Below are 13,165 nucleotides of genomic sequence, written 5' to 3'. Positions count from 1 at the left end.
CGCGGTGCGACCGCGCGGCCTGGCTCCGGCGGGCCCGCCCCTTCCGGGCGACGTCAGCGCCCCGCCCAGCAACGGCCCCGCCCGACGGAAGCGCACGCCGCCACTTCCGCCCCGGAGGGGCGCGAGCCGGGGGCGCGGGCGGGTGTATGGCCCCCCCTCGCCTGCCTCCGCCGGGGCTACACGGCCCCCAAGACGCTGCGCCGCCAGGTAGCTTGGAATTTCAGAGCAGCAACGGACGGCGTTCAGTTGGGCAGTGTGAGTACGTCCTTGCCGTGGGTAGGCCGTCCTTGTGTTGACATGCTGTCCCGCGTTCATCTGAAATGCAGATTTAACCGCACGTGCTGCAGTTTATTTGCTAAATATAGCCGCCGTATGGGGAGCCCACAGTTTCTCTCCAGTCCAGACCGCTTGTTATATGCAGCGCACACCCCTCCGCCCGCCCCGGCCTCCCCAAGTAAGAACTTTCTGCAAGTCCTTATCAGAAAAGACTTTTTTGGTGGCATCCATCTCCGAGCCAGGAACTGCCTCCCCGGATCCTGAGAGGAAAATCAGGCAGGGAACTTGGCGCTCTTCGCAGGGCACACCCAGCTGAGGTCGGAGGCCTGGCGCAGGGAAGCGTCAGGGCGGGTTTGCTGAGTGCTCCGTGGTGAATACTGGGCTTCAGGCCCCCGCAGGTGTTGGAGGGCTTCCTCCCTACCCTTGGGGAACAGGCACACTCCAAACCCCCCTTCTGGCATCAAAGGAGCAAGTCTGAAGCCTTTCCAAATCTGAAGCCTTCTAGAAAAAGGCTGTGTGTTGTTGGGGAGTGAGCCTGGACTTTAAGATGAGACAGAAATGGGCTTGAACCCCCAGTTCAGCCACTTATTTGCTGGTGAACTTGGTTAGCTCACTGAGCCCTTGGCTTAATCACTTGCAAAACAGGCATCAGCACACCAAGTAAAACTGGTGGACAGGCCACATGCAGACGCCCTCTCACTGTCACACAAACCCACTAAACGACAGTGAAAGAATAGAAGACTGCCAGCCCACAAGCGCCAAGAGAACAGGAAGAAGGAGCAGCTAGTGAAGGCTGTAAACAAATCTCGAAATGACAGGAAGATGAGTGACTCACTTTGCAAAGCATCCTTAAGACCTTTGGGGAGAACCCTGGTAAGTTTCACTGAGGGTGAGCTGAGGCAAGGGACCGAAAACAGGAATCCCTGCAAGTTAGTGCATGGAACCCGGGGACCTGGGCCCTCCTTCCCTGGCCTGACTTCTGTATCTGATCCATGCCCCCACACTTACGCTCAGAAACTGACCAGCTCCAGAGAACAGCTTCGCTGCCCACCCCATTACAGAATGAAAAGCCATTCTGGCAGTGAAGCCCACCGCTTAGCAAAGAAAGAGCATCCAGGTCTCACTCATACACGGGGACAGACAGGCAGCCAAGGATCTCCAGACTCATGAGGAAAGTCTGCAGTGTGAAAGATGGACCAAACTAAGCAGACCCAGGGAGCAAAAGGAGGCTTTAGAAGGAACAGAATGTGGGGTGCCTGGCTGGCTCATTCCGTGAAGCACATGACTCTTGATCTTGGGGTCGTAAGTTCCAGCCCCATGTTGCGTGGGGAGCCTACTTTAAAAAGAGAGAGAGAGAGAGAGGAAGGAAGGAAGAAAGAAAGGAGCTGTATTTGATATTTCCAGAAAAGATGCTGCTTCTGTGAAATGAGGTTAGGATGTCTTGAACAATAACAAGCTCAAAACAATCAGAACAAGAAAGGGCTCTTAGAAATCAGAATCATAATAAAAATTCAAGAGCAAATTGGGAAGATACAATTGAAAAATCTCCCAGCAAGCAGAACGCAAAGAGAGAAAAGAAGCTGGAACTCTGAATCTAGAAGGTGCAATATCTAATTAAGAGGAATGTCAGAGGGAACAGAGAAGGTGGAGAGGCGCAAATTATCCAGAAACTAGTAAGGCAGTGCGGGCTGTCACTGAAGGACATGAGTCTTCACACTGAGAGGGCCCAGCCAAGGAAGAAAGGCCATCAGCACGTGACGTCCCCGCATACTAGAGGACTGCAGACGAAGCAAAGACCCTGACAGCTTTAGGGAGGAGGGCGTAAGGCAGGAGGAGATCCTAGAAGAGGAATTCAGAGTAGGACTTTACTCCCAGAACACTGGAAGCCAGAGATTCCCTCAAATTTCCGAGGGAGTAGGATATCCACCCACAAATTCTATGCCCAGAAAATCTTTCCATTAGGCATCAAGACACATAAAAGGGACAAATTACTTAGCTCCCATGTCCCCTTTCACATGAAACTACCAGAGAGTTTGTGTCTCCAAATGTTAGGGAGTACCAGTTGGAAGATGGCCTGGCATCCAGAAAACGCGTTCCAACCCAGATGAGAGCCAGAGCAGAGCGCAGGGTGAGCCCATGTGGAGGCACCAACGTGGATGTGTGGGAAGGGGGTGAGCAGCCTGGAGCAGGAGCCTCCAGAGCAAACATGGACCTGATCGGGGTGCCCTCACGTGCCTGAGAATCGGGAATAGTTGTTGCAAGGAGCTCGCTCTATCTCTCAGAGCCTTTGGGGGAAAATAGCACAATAAGTATATAAAAAAACAAGCAATGGGGGAGAAAAAGCAATCCGTGAGAAAGGAAATGGAATCGTACAACAGTTAATACTCAGCCACAACAACATAAACTGACTGGTGAGTTAGCCGAAAGTTGTGACAAAATCCCAGCAGGAGGATGGAGAGAGCATGAGAGGGCCCAAGCCTCATCTAAGTTTGTAGGAAGCCTTCTGGTGCTGCCTGAAACAGATAAATCAGAAAGTGGCAGTTTATAATCTAAGGGTCTGTGGTCCTCAATCGGGGGCAGTTTTACCCCCAAAGAGACATTTGTGGTGGTCTCTGAATGGGAGCATTTCTGGCATCTACGGGGTCATTAGCTTTCCATGGCCAGTGTTAAAAAATTACCACAAACTTAGCGCCTTAACAACACAAATTTATTATCTTATAGTTAGGGAATTCAGAAGTTGGAAACAGGTCTCACTGGGATAAAATCAAGGTGCAGGTGGGGTGCACGCCTTCCGGTGGGAATCCACGTCATCGTCTCCAGCATCCGAGGCCCCGTCCTCTATCTGCAGGGTGCATCTTGCCAGCCTCTCCCTAGTCACCGCCCCTTTTCCCACACCGCCTCCCTCCACACTTACCCCCGCATGATGGCGCTGGGCCTACCTGCATAATCCAGGACTGTCTGCTTCTACTAAAGTCTGCTATTGATCATCCCTAAGTTCCTCTGCAACTGCAGTCCCCCCCCTTACCGCTTCAGGTGGGTGTGCACCGGTTTCAGGATATCGGGTACATATGTCTGGGGGAGGGGCTGTAATTCTGCCCATACAAGTGAGTGATGGCTAGGGATGCTGCTGAACGTCCCCCGTTGCACGGGACAGCCCCCACATGTTGGTGGCGCTGAGGGTAGGACTCCTGATGAGGTGATCAGTTATGCTGGGGGCTTCTGGCTGGGGCGGGGGGCAAAGGGAGGTCCCTGGGAGCTGAAATCTTGGCTCTCTTGTTGTGGGCTGTGGGCACGCAGGCGTATGCATACGTAACAAACGCACTTGTGAAGACTAGACGTACACGCTTTACTCAAAGTACGGTATAGTGTCTTAAAAACACCACTGACTTTTAGAATAGCAGTTAAGATGATGATTTTTGAATAGGGGGTCAGTACTAGAAGAAAGACCTGAAGGAGTTGGAAGCTGTTGCCTCTGGAGAGCAGGACTGGGAAGTAAAAGGGTGGGTCAGGGACAGTTTTAATTTCTTCCTTATACTGGCATATTTATAATGTAAATTAGCTTGATAGAAATAGATAAATAAAAAGAAGACAAAACAGATTTGCTCAAGCACTGTGCCCTTAGGATGGAGTCCTTGTTGGGACCGGGCTCCGTGCCTGGTGTTGAGGCTGAGTGGTCCTGGCACACGGGCAGCTTGGTGCCCTTGGGGACGGGTGGCGTGCAGACAGTCCAAAGCCACGCTCCCCTGGTTTCTAGGAGGGGTGAAGGGAGAGGTGAGTCCCGGAAAGGAGAGTCAGCTCTCATGGGCCCATCACCTCCTCCCCTCCTCCTCTCCTCACACAGTGGCTCCAGACCCCTGCGGCGGGGGAGCGGGGAGGCCTTTGTCACTGAGCCCCTGGGCTCAGGGCTGGGCAGAGCCCCTCCCCTGTACCCCAAGTTGGGAGTCCCTAGGACTATGGTGTGCTTTGCTCCCCCACCCCGGCCCTAGGCTCCCTCCGCACATGCCTTCTGCACACTGTCACCCGGCAGGAGCCCCGCTCCGTCTCACTGGGGGCCTTCATCATCTCGTGGGCTTCACAGCCAGAAACAAGCAGGACGGGTATTTAAACGGCTGTGGAACGTAGCGTCGCGCAGGGTACTCTCCTCTTTCTCGAACACTGTGTTTTGGAGATTTATCCAGGCACCCGTAGCTCTACTCTGGGTTCTAATGGCTCCAGACCCATTACCGCCTAGCCGCACGTGATCCTACTGGGCCACCTCCAGGGGGCACCCGGACTCTCCCCCCCACCCCAGAGCTGGGGGTGTGGGGGGCTTCAGGCAGCTCCCACCCCCCACCCCCACCAAGTGTTCTAGCTCGGAGGTTGTGCAGCGTCAGGGGACCCTGGTGGACCGTGTCGTGCCGCACTGCCCGCACACTGCATACTCCAGGCAGCTCTCCAGCCCAAGGGCCCCCCGGGGAGGCTGCTTTCCACAAGGCTCCCTGGTCCCTGTGGTCCTCCAGGCCCCTCCAGTGCACCCGCAGCTCCCTCTCCACCCCCTACCCCACAGTCCCTGCGCCAGTCACCCCTCCATCAAAGCATTCTACTGACAGCTTAGAAGCTGGTCAGCCTCTGGAACAGTAACAGCAGGAGATGGTAGCCCGTGTGCCAAGCCTGGTGCCAAGACCCACGCCTGGATTAATGCTCGCAGTAAGCTGAGAAGGGGCTCTTACCGTCCCAGTTTGCAAGTGACGAGACAGGAGAGGTTGAGGTACAGGAGGCTCAGGGCTCGCCTCTCCCCCGTTCCACAGGGTCTTTGTAGGGAGGGCTGTGTTGCTTCTAACTGCCCCCCCAGGGCTCCCTACTACCAAGTTGGGACCCTCCTGCCTTCGAGGTGCATCCTCTGTGGCCCCTTGACATGGAGATTCGGGAGGAAGGACTTTGTTCCCTTCACTCCCAGAATCATGCCTCTTGCTGAAGAGACAGGCAGAGGGCGAGGGGCCGTTTCCATGGAGAACTACAGTTCAGGTCCCCAAACTGGTGCTGTCAGGCTGGGGGGCCTGGGTCGGATCCATTCGCCCCACTGCTTACGCAACAGGTGATCTGAACAAGCCCATTTTCCTTGTGCCTTACTTTCTTCATTGGTAAAAGAGGTCAATGGCTGGCTCCGTCGGTGGGGCATGCAACTCTTGATCTGGGAGTTCTGAGTTCGAGCCCCACGCTGGGTATAGAGATTACTTGAAAAAATAAAATCTTTTTAAAAATGTCTTTAAAGATGTTATTTATTTATTTATTTGAGCGGGAGTGAGCGAGACAGAGCGCCCACAAGCCCGGGAAGAGGTGGAGGGAGGGAGAAGCAGACTCCCCACCGAGCAGGCAGCCCAAGGCAGGATGATTGTTTTTTTCAAGATTTTATTTTTGGGGGCACCTGGGTGGCTCAGTTGTTAAGTGTCTGCCTTTGGCTCAGGTCATGATCCCAGGGTCCTGGGGTCGAGTCCCATCAGCTCTGTGGGAAGCCAGCCCCTCCCCCTGCTTGCGTGCTCGCTCTCTCCCTCTCTCTCTCTCTGACAAATAAATAAAATCTTTAAAAAAAAAAAAAGACATTTCAGGATTCCTGGCGTCTGGGATCTAGAAAGTGTTCCTTGACTGGTGTGGTCCCTGGGGGTGGGGTGAGGTCTGATTATTTCGAGGTTGCATCCTTCCTGGGCTGGGGCTCAGGCAAGAATGGGTCACGCTCTGCCCTCTGGAAGGGGTTGTTAAACGTGTACAGCCACGGAGGAATATTCCAGGGGGACTATTCAGATGAGGGCCATGTGGGCAGGATCCAAATGATGAGTGCAAGTTTGCTGGGAAGGGAAGGACGTTCCAGGCACAGAAACAGAGGCGGGTAGAATTGCAGGTTGTAACGCAGAAAGATGGAAACTGGCTGGAGACAGTGGTCTTGAGGGGATCACACCAGAGACCGGGATGGAGATCCACAGGACCTTGTCCTGCCCAGCCCAGGGCTGGGGTAAGAGGAGGGGCTTGCTTACTCTTCTGGAAGCCATGGGGAACCACTAACCCATCTCAGGAAGGGCTCCTTGTGGCGGCAGCTGTGAAGTAGGTTGGAGGGCTCCCACCGGCTAGGGTGGGAGAGGATGGGGAGGGGTGGGGCGACATTGAAGAGCTCTGTAGGTGGGACAGGAGACAGCCCTCGGGACAGGAGATACACAGAGGGCTCTCGAAGGATGCAGAGGACCCCACTTTGCTCTGCTGGCGCCTCCCAGTCTTTGCTCTGCTGGTGCCCAGCCTGCAAGAGCTCTGGCTAAGGAGGCATCCCTTTGCCCACGTCCCCCCCATCCCGGTTTCCTGACAGTTCTTGAGCGGGGGCAGGGGCGCCCCGAGAGCGGAGCGGAGCGTCAAGATGAGTTCTAGCTGAAGGCCCACCCACTCAGAGAAGATACTCCGATCACCCCCGCCCCAGGAGCCGGGGGCCCCTCTCCCCTCTTCATCCCTCCCCCTGCCTTTGCGAGCCCAGCGAGTACCGCGGGGGCGAGCGGGGCGGGGCCAGCGAGCAGTTCTAGCTGGATCCGCTGCGCCGCGGCCCCCCCGACGCTCTGGTCCCCCGACGCTCTGGTTCCCCGACGCCGCAGGCAGTGCGCGCAGACCCAGCTGAGTGAGCTCCTGGCCTGCCCCGCCGGGCGGCCGTCACCCTGAGCACCCTGGCGCGGGCCGCGGGGCTGCGGGGCGCTGCGGGCCGGCCGATGCTCGCATTGCTGCTGCTGCTGCTGTCCTCGCCGCCCGCCGGCGCCTGGTACAAGCACGTGGCAAGTCCCCGCTACCACACAGTGGGCCGCGCCGCCGGCTTGCTCATGGGGCTGCGCCGCTCGCCCTATATGTGGCGCCGAGCGCTGCGCCCCGCTGCCGGATCCCTTGCCTGGGATACCCAAGGCCTGGGCGAGTTCTCCCAGGGGCTCTCTGCCAAAGACACCCTCTCTCCGGCGCCTGTCCCCAGCGGTGCTCTCCTGCTTTCCTCTGGGGTTCGGGAACTGTTGGAGATGGGACGCAGGTACTCCCGCGCAGGGGTCCGGGTCAGTGCTCCTCGGAGCCAGCGCGCCGCTGAGCCCGAGCCCGAACTGGAGCCGCGGCTGGGCGCCCCTTCCTGGACCTCCGTGAAGCAGGCCAGGTACGTGGGGAGAGAAAGGGACCGGGACAGCAGCGGGTGGAGGATGTCTGGAGAGATCTGGGCCCGGAGCCGGGTGCCCACAAGACACCCTACGACCTTCCTACCTCCCACTTCTTGCCCAGAAAGGCTTTCTACCCTTCCAGCCTTGGGTGGGGGGGCGGGGGGTTAGTGGTGGGAGCACAACCTTCTTCCCAAGGTCCTGCTCTGTTCTCTCTAGAGCCTTCAGAGTGTCTCCTGTTCAGCCAGGGTCTGCACAGCGAACCACCTTCGATGGCCCTCACCTCTCCCCAGGGCCATCCTGAGTGCAGCCCTTGCTGGGGACACCCCCTCGTCTGACGCTGGCTGAGTCTACTCATCCTCCTGGGCGCACAGCTCAGGCCAAGCCAGGCGATCTGGTCAATAAAAGCTGCCTAGTTCATGAGTTCCCACGTGTGACCCCTTTCCTCTGTGATATCTACTTGGCATCTAGTTTCAGAGGGCAATCGGCTGGGTTCACACCCTGGCAGATACCAGGAACCCTCTCCCTGGCCAAGGGATGCCCCCTCCTAACCAGCTGGACCTGTAAGTGCTTGGGGGGTGGGGGCAAAGAGGGGACAGAGGCAGAGACACTGCTGGGGCCTAGGTCCCCTTCTTTCTCTGCCAGTATTGTCCCTCCTGTTCTGGGGTGGGTCATCAGATCAGGTCCCAGGGTCCCCCAGAAGAGGAGAGGTCTCATGGGAGGTAGGCGCAAGTCAGACCTTGGGTCCCACAGCCATCTACCAGAAAGAGGAAAACAGGACTCATACCCTACCAGCTGAGCCAGAGCCCCCACCCCAGCCTCTGGGAGCCCCAGAGTGCCCCCTCACTATGCCTCCTGACCAGGCTGGGGCAAATGTCTTCCTTAAGGGAACTTAAGACCTAGCAGCCCACCCAGCCTTTCTCCCATCTCCCCAGATTCATTTCAAACCTGATCTTTGCAACCCTCCTTCCCCTCGGCCAATGGCTTCTGGAGAGGAAGTGAGAACCCCTGGCCCCCTTCTTCAAGGTCCTGCTCTCCTTCTAGGGAGGAAGGGCCCCTTGCCTCCTCAGAGACCCTTCCACCTCTTATCCCCTCTGCATTTTCAGTTATTGGCTCCAGCCCCTGTGTACATATGCTCCGCCATCGTGAATAAGGACCTCCCTCCACCTGGGCCCCTACAGCGCCTGCTCACAAGTGTCTGGGCCCCTCCACCCTTTGCTTTCTCGTCAACCCTCGTCGGTGTGGGCTCTGACTCCCCAACTGTCCTGGGCCTCGAAGCACCCCATCACTGTGCCCTGATGCTGTCTGCCCTTGGAGTCTTCCCTTGGCCATGTGGCAAGGCCTTCCACGAGGGCACGAAGCTAGGACCAGAGGAGGGGTGGTCCCATGCCTGCCCAGCTGGCTAGCTTGGAGATACTCACTCACCAGCCCCCACCTTCTCCTTGGCCTCGAAGCCTCCGTCTCTCCTTACTGGCAATTCCTGCTCATCTCCTGGGTGTATTCTTCTCCCCATGCCATTCCCTAATGTGGGTGCTCTTTTTTACCCCACCCCCCCAATTCTTACCAACTGACCCCTGGGGGGAAAATATATATATATACATATATATATTTAAAGATTTTATTTATTTGACAGCACAAGCAGGGGGAGCAGCAGGCAGAGGGAGAAGCAGGCTCCCTGCTGAACAGGGAGTCCAATGCAGGGCTCTATCCCAGGGCCCTGGGGTCATGACCTGAGCTGAAAGCAGATGCTTCACCGACTGAGCCACCCAGGTACACTAGACATATTGACTCTGATTCCACGATCTTCACTGAGGGTAGGGGTGTCCACAGACTCCCCAGGTCAACCGATTCTCTGCACTCCAAGTTCGTTCCTGCTCCTGCTTCTCGCCAAACTCGGCCTTTCAAAGAAAGTGTGGGCATCCTGACCTTTCTCACTTCAGGGCACAACACTCAAAGACTCCTCACCACCAAGGGCACCAGGGTCTGGGGCCACACGGCTGCCCTGTCCCCCGGTCTCCTTGTTCCTCCCCCTGCCCCACACGGACTGCAGGACCTCTGGGCAGATTCCAGAACGACCCCACGGTCCACCCAGAAGAAGGGCTCCAGGGCCTCAGACCATGTTAAATGCCCTCCTCAGGGCTGCGCCAGCCCCAGACCTGCCCTTACCAAGGCATATAAATGTCTGTTTCCAGGGCTCTAAGCGATGTTCCCCAGCGCTCACCAGCGCCGGGTGCCCTCTACCCTCTGCATGTGTTTGGTCACAAGTGCTGGACACTCGGTGAGATGCTAGACTTCACACTGCCTGGAGGCACCGCAGTCCAGTAAGGTCCAGGGCGAAAGAGCAGTGCTGACTAGAGACTTGGCAGAGGCCCGGCTTCTCTGCCTACCACCTTCATGGCACGCACCCCTGTGCTTCCGCAGTGCAAGCAGCCCCAAGGCACCGGCCTCACCCCAGTCCTCAGCCGGCAGGGCAAGGCTGGACCAAATAGGAGCCAGAGGGGCGGGGCCCGGGCCAAGCCCCCGGACGACGCAATCCCACCGAGAGCCGGTAGGCGGCGCTGCGCGGCAGCTCTTCCGGGCTGCGGCCCCAGTCGGCGCCTGCGGCGGTGGGAGGGGCCAGGAGCGGGGCGTGGGCGGGCCCGGAGCGGGTGGGCGGGTTCCTGCACCTCCTCCCTCGGGAGGTCAGCGCCGTTCTCCCCTTCTCGCTCGCTCTCGGCTCCGGGGGTCCTGCTCTCACGTCTCTTTCCGTCGCGCTGGTCCCGCCTGCGCCAGTTTCGGGCTCTGAAGACAGGCCTGGCGTAGTCTGAGGGAGGAGGTCGTAAGCGAGGCCCGGTCATCCCGTGGGGCCATTAATGCCCATTAGGGAGGCGGCGCCGGCCCGGGAAGCTCTGGGCCATTACCGGGGCGTCAGACTAATGGCTCCACCCCACTGAGGGGCCCCCAAGCCTTCCCGGGGCCTGTGACCAGGCCTCTACCCACTGCCACGCCCCAGAGTCCCCGCCCAGGCCCAGGCTCCGCCCATCGCTGGGGGCGTTGCAGCTGGGAGGTAGGTTCAAAGCTGAGAAGAAAGCCCCCTCCCCGCTACTGGACAACCGGGCCAGCCCCCATCCCAGGTAGACCCTCTGACAGCCCAGGAGAGGGAAGCCCCGAAACGTCTACTTCCCGTCTGTCACAAGGCCTGTGTAGCAAGGTGGCAGCGAGGGCGTCGGAGGTGGGGGTGGGGATCACCTCCCACCTGGCCTCCCCGACTGCCCCTGGCCTTGCTGATCACCTCCTCTGGCCCATCTCCCGGTGACCCCAAACAGCTTACAGCCCCTGAGCACCTTCCGGTCCGCTCTTCTGGGTCTTTGTCCATGCCTTATCTCTTGGCCTGTTCCTCTGACTCCCACTTGGGTCTCAGCCGGAGGGCTGAGACTGGAGGAAGGGGCGCGGGAGAGTTTGCCCAGGAGAGTAGCTCGGTTAGCTTTCTCTGCCTCTGTTCATGGGGCCCATACTTAACCCTGTTCCCTCTCACCCATTCCTGCTCCCCCTTCGGAATTTACCTGCCCCTCTTCCCTGCTGCCTTTATTCTGTGGCTGTTCACCAGCCCCTTCCTTACTCTCTGAGGTGGCCTTTGTTACTTTGTTACCGTCCTGGTGCTTCTTCAACTCCTTTTTTGCTTTGGAGCCTCCTTTGTGATGCTGTGATGCTGTGAGGCAGTGTTCTAGCCCCTGGCTGCGACCACAAGCCCCTGGCTACCCCTCCCTCCAGTGGTGTTCTGTTCCCTTCCATCTTCACTGACTGGTTGAGGCTGATCCTGGGAGTGTCTGTCCCAGGGAGGCGGGAGGAGATCTCCAAGCCTCCGGACCCAGAGGACCAGGGACTCCTACCTTCTCTACCCCCAGCCTGGGGGTCTCCCATCCAGCTACCTCCCTAGACTCTGGTGTGGCCCCAAGCCACAGCCTGGCAGGTCCTGGCTGGTCCTGGTTGCCAGGCGGTGACCCCTAAGCCCCACCTGGGGTGGTATATGGTAGACCACACCCATCCTCACAGCCTCCAGGAGCAGCAGCACCAGTCTGGGTCCAGAGAGGCAGTCGCAGGCCAGACAGGCAGCCTCTGGACAGGCAGACAGATAGAGGTGGCCAGCTACGCAGGAGCCTATGGCAGCAGCAGCCAGGAACTTAGAGGTAGGGGTGGGGACGCAGCCGTGCAGTCTTGGCCTAAGTGGCTTTTAGGGGCAGCAGCCGGGTGTGGACACTCAAGGGGCCGCAGCCCAGGAGGCTGCCCAGAGGAGAGCCCTGTGCTTGGGCGGGGGCTGGGCGCCCAGGCTGAGGGCACTGGAGAGGGGAGAAGGAGCAGCAAGGACAGGGCCTGAGCCGAGCCAGCTTCTGCCCCCATGGGGAACTGTCTGGGCTGGCTGTGCCTGACCCCCAGGGACCAGGTATGTGCAGGGGGCTGGGCAGGCTGGGGAGGGCCAGACTGAGGGGGAGTTCAGCTATCTTCCTGAATCGGAGGCTGAGAAAGAGCTCCATGATAAAGTGTGGACTTGGAATCTCACAGCAGTGCCTAAGAGGAGCTGGGGAACCTTGCCTGGGTCTTGTTCCTCTCTAGAACTCAGTTTCTTTCTTTCTTTTTTTTTTTTAAATATTTTATTTATTTATTTGATAGAGATAGAGACGGCCAGCGAGAGAGGGAACACAAGCAGGGGGAGTGGGAGAGGAAGAAGCAGGCTCCTAGCGGAGGAGCCTGATGTGGGGCTCGATCCCATAACACCGGGATCACGCCCTGAGCCGAAGGCAGATGCTTAACCGCTGTGCCACCCAGGCGCCCCTCTAGAACTCAGTTTCTTGATCTGCAAAATGGCCTGAGCACTCTTGGGTTTTTCCAGATAAAGTGCACTCAGAGACGCAGCAAAGCGTAACCGATTTTCTGTTGTCATTCTTTTCTGGTTGGGGGAAGGGGCACTCATGCTGGGGATGGCTAGATGCTAGGGGAGAAGGATGGAGGGAAGGGTGGGCTGGGGCAGAGGGAGATCACAGGGCCAGCTCATGGGAACAGCTTCTGTGAGCCCTGATCACAAGCCAAGAGGTCAGAGGCCAAAGTCCTGGGTACATTTCATCTTTGCCTGGGTTGAGCAGGGGCACAAGTGAGGGGCTCTGGCAAAGAGAGGTGTGTTTGTGTGTGTGTGTGTGGGGGGGGTAATGTTTAATAGATGTCCCCAGCACAGATAAGCACAAACGATCTCCTGGGGAGGGCCAGGGAGCCACCCAGTCACTGGCCTCCAGAGTATAGGTGAGAGCTGCTGCCTTGTTACTTCCAAACTCCTTTTTTTGCCTCCTGGACCATCCTGGGACTCTGCTGGGGTAGGGCAGCTCCGGGTGCAGGAGGGATCCAGATACAGGAACAGCGGGGGTTGGGGGGGGAAGGAGTGTGTGTGTTCCCCTAGATGGTGGACAGAGCTGTGGCCCTTGTTTTTACCCTCCACCTCTGTGTGGAGTTCCTCGGCCTGAGGATCCTTTCTCCACTCCTCTCCAACCTCAAGAGCCCGCCTCTGTGTCATGCATACCGTAGGTGCTCAATAAATGTTCCTGGCCTAGTTGGCACAGGCGCTGGCGCCAGGGAGGCTGCCCAGAGTCGGGTTGAGACAGAGGGGGTCCTAGGCCCTGCGGCCTCCCCCCGGGACTGGCGGGTTGCCCAGGCCAGGCCACCGCCAGGACCCGCCGGGACTCGGGGCGGGGGCGGCCCCACGCAGGAGGCGGGGAAGGGGCGGG

General features: G+C 58.2%; 1 protein-coding gene across 2 annotated transcripts in view; it reads left to right on the top strand.

The window, feature by feature from the left end:
* The first annotated feature begins 112 nt into the window (after window positions 1-112).
* SLC9A3R2 (SLC9A3 regulator 2) overlaps window positions 113-13,165 on the top strand; it is a 22,904-nt gene continuing 9,851 nt past the window's right edge. The window contains exon 1 of one of the 2 annotated variants that reach the window (XM_034670610.1): window positions 113-1,149. In XM_034670610.1, the coding sequence (XP_034526501.1) occupies window positions 1,099-1,149 (51 nt within the window). In that variant the 5' untranslated portion in view covers window positions 113-1,098. Of the gene's footprint in view, window positions 1,150-11,775; window positions 11,836-13,165 lie in introns of those variants that run through there. The other variant, XM_034670611.1, reaches the window with a different exon arrangement.

The sequence above is a fragment of the Ailuropoda melanoleuca genome, chromosome 10 (genome assembly GCF_002007445.2).
Source record: "Ailuropoda melanoleuca isolate Jingjing chromosome 10, ASM200744v2, whole genome shotgun sequence".
Lineage (NCBI taxonomy): Eukaryota > Metazoa > Chordata > Mammalia > Carnivora > Ursidae > Ailuropoda > Ailuropoda melanoleuca.
Note: the sequence above shows the minus strand (reverse complement) of the source record. Positions and strands in the feature narration are given on the sequence as shown.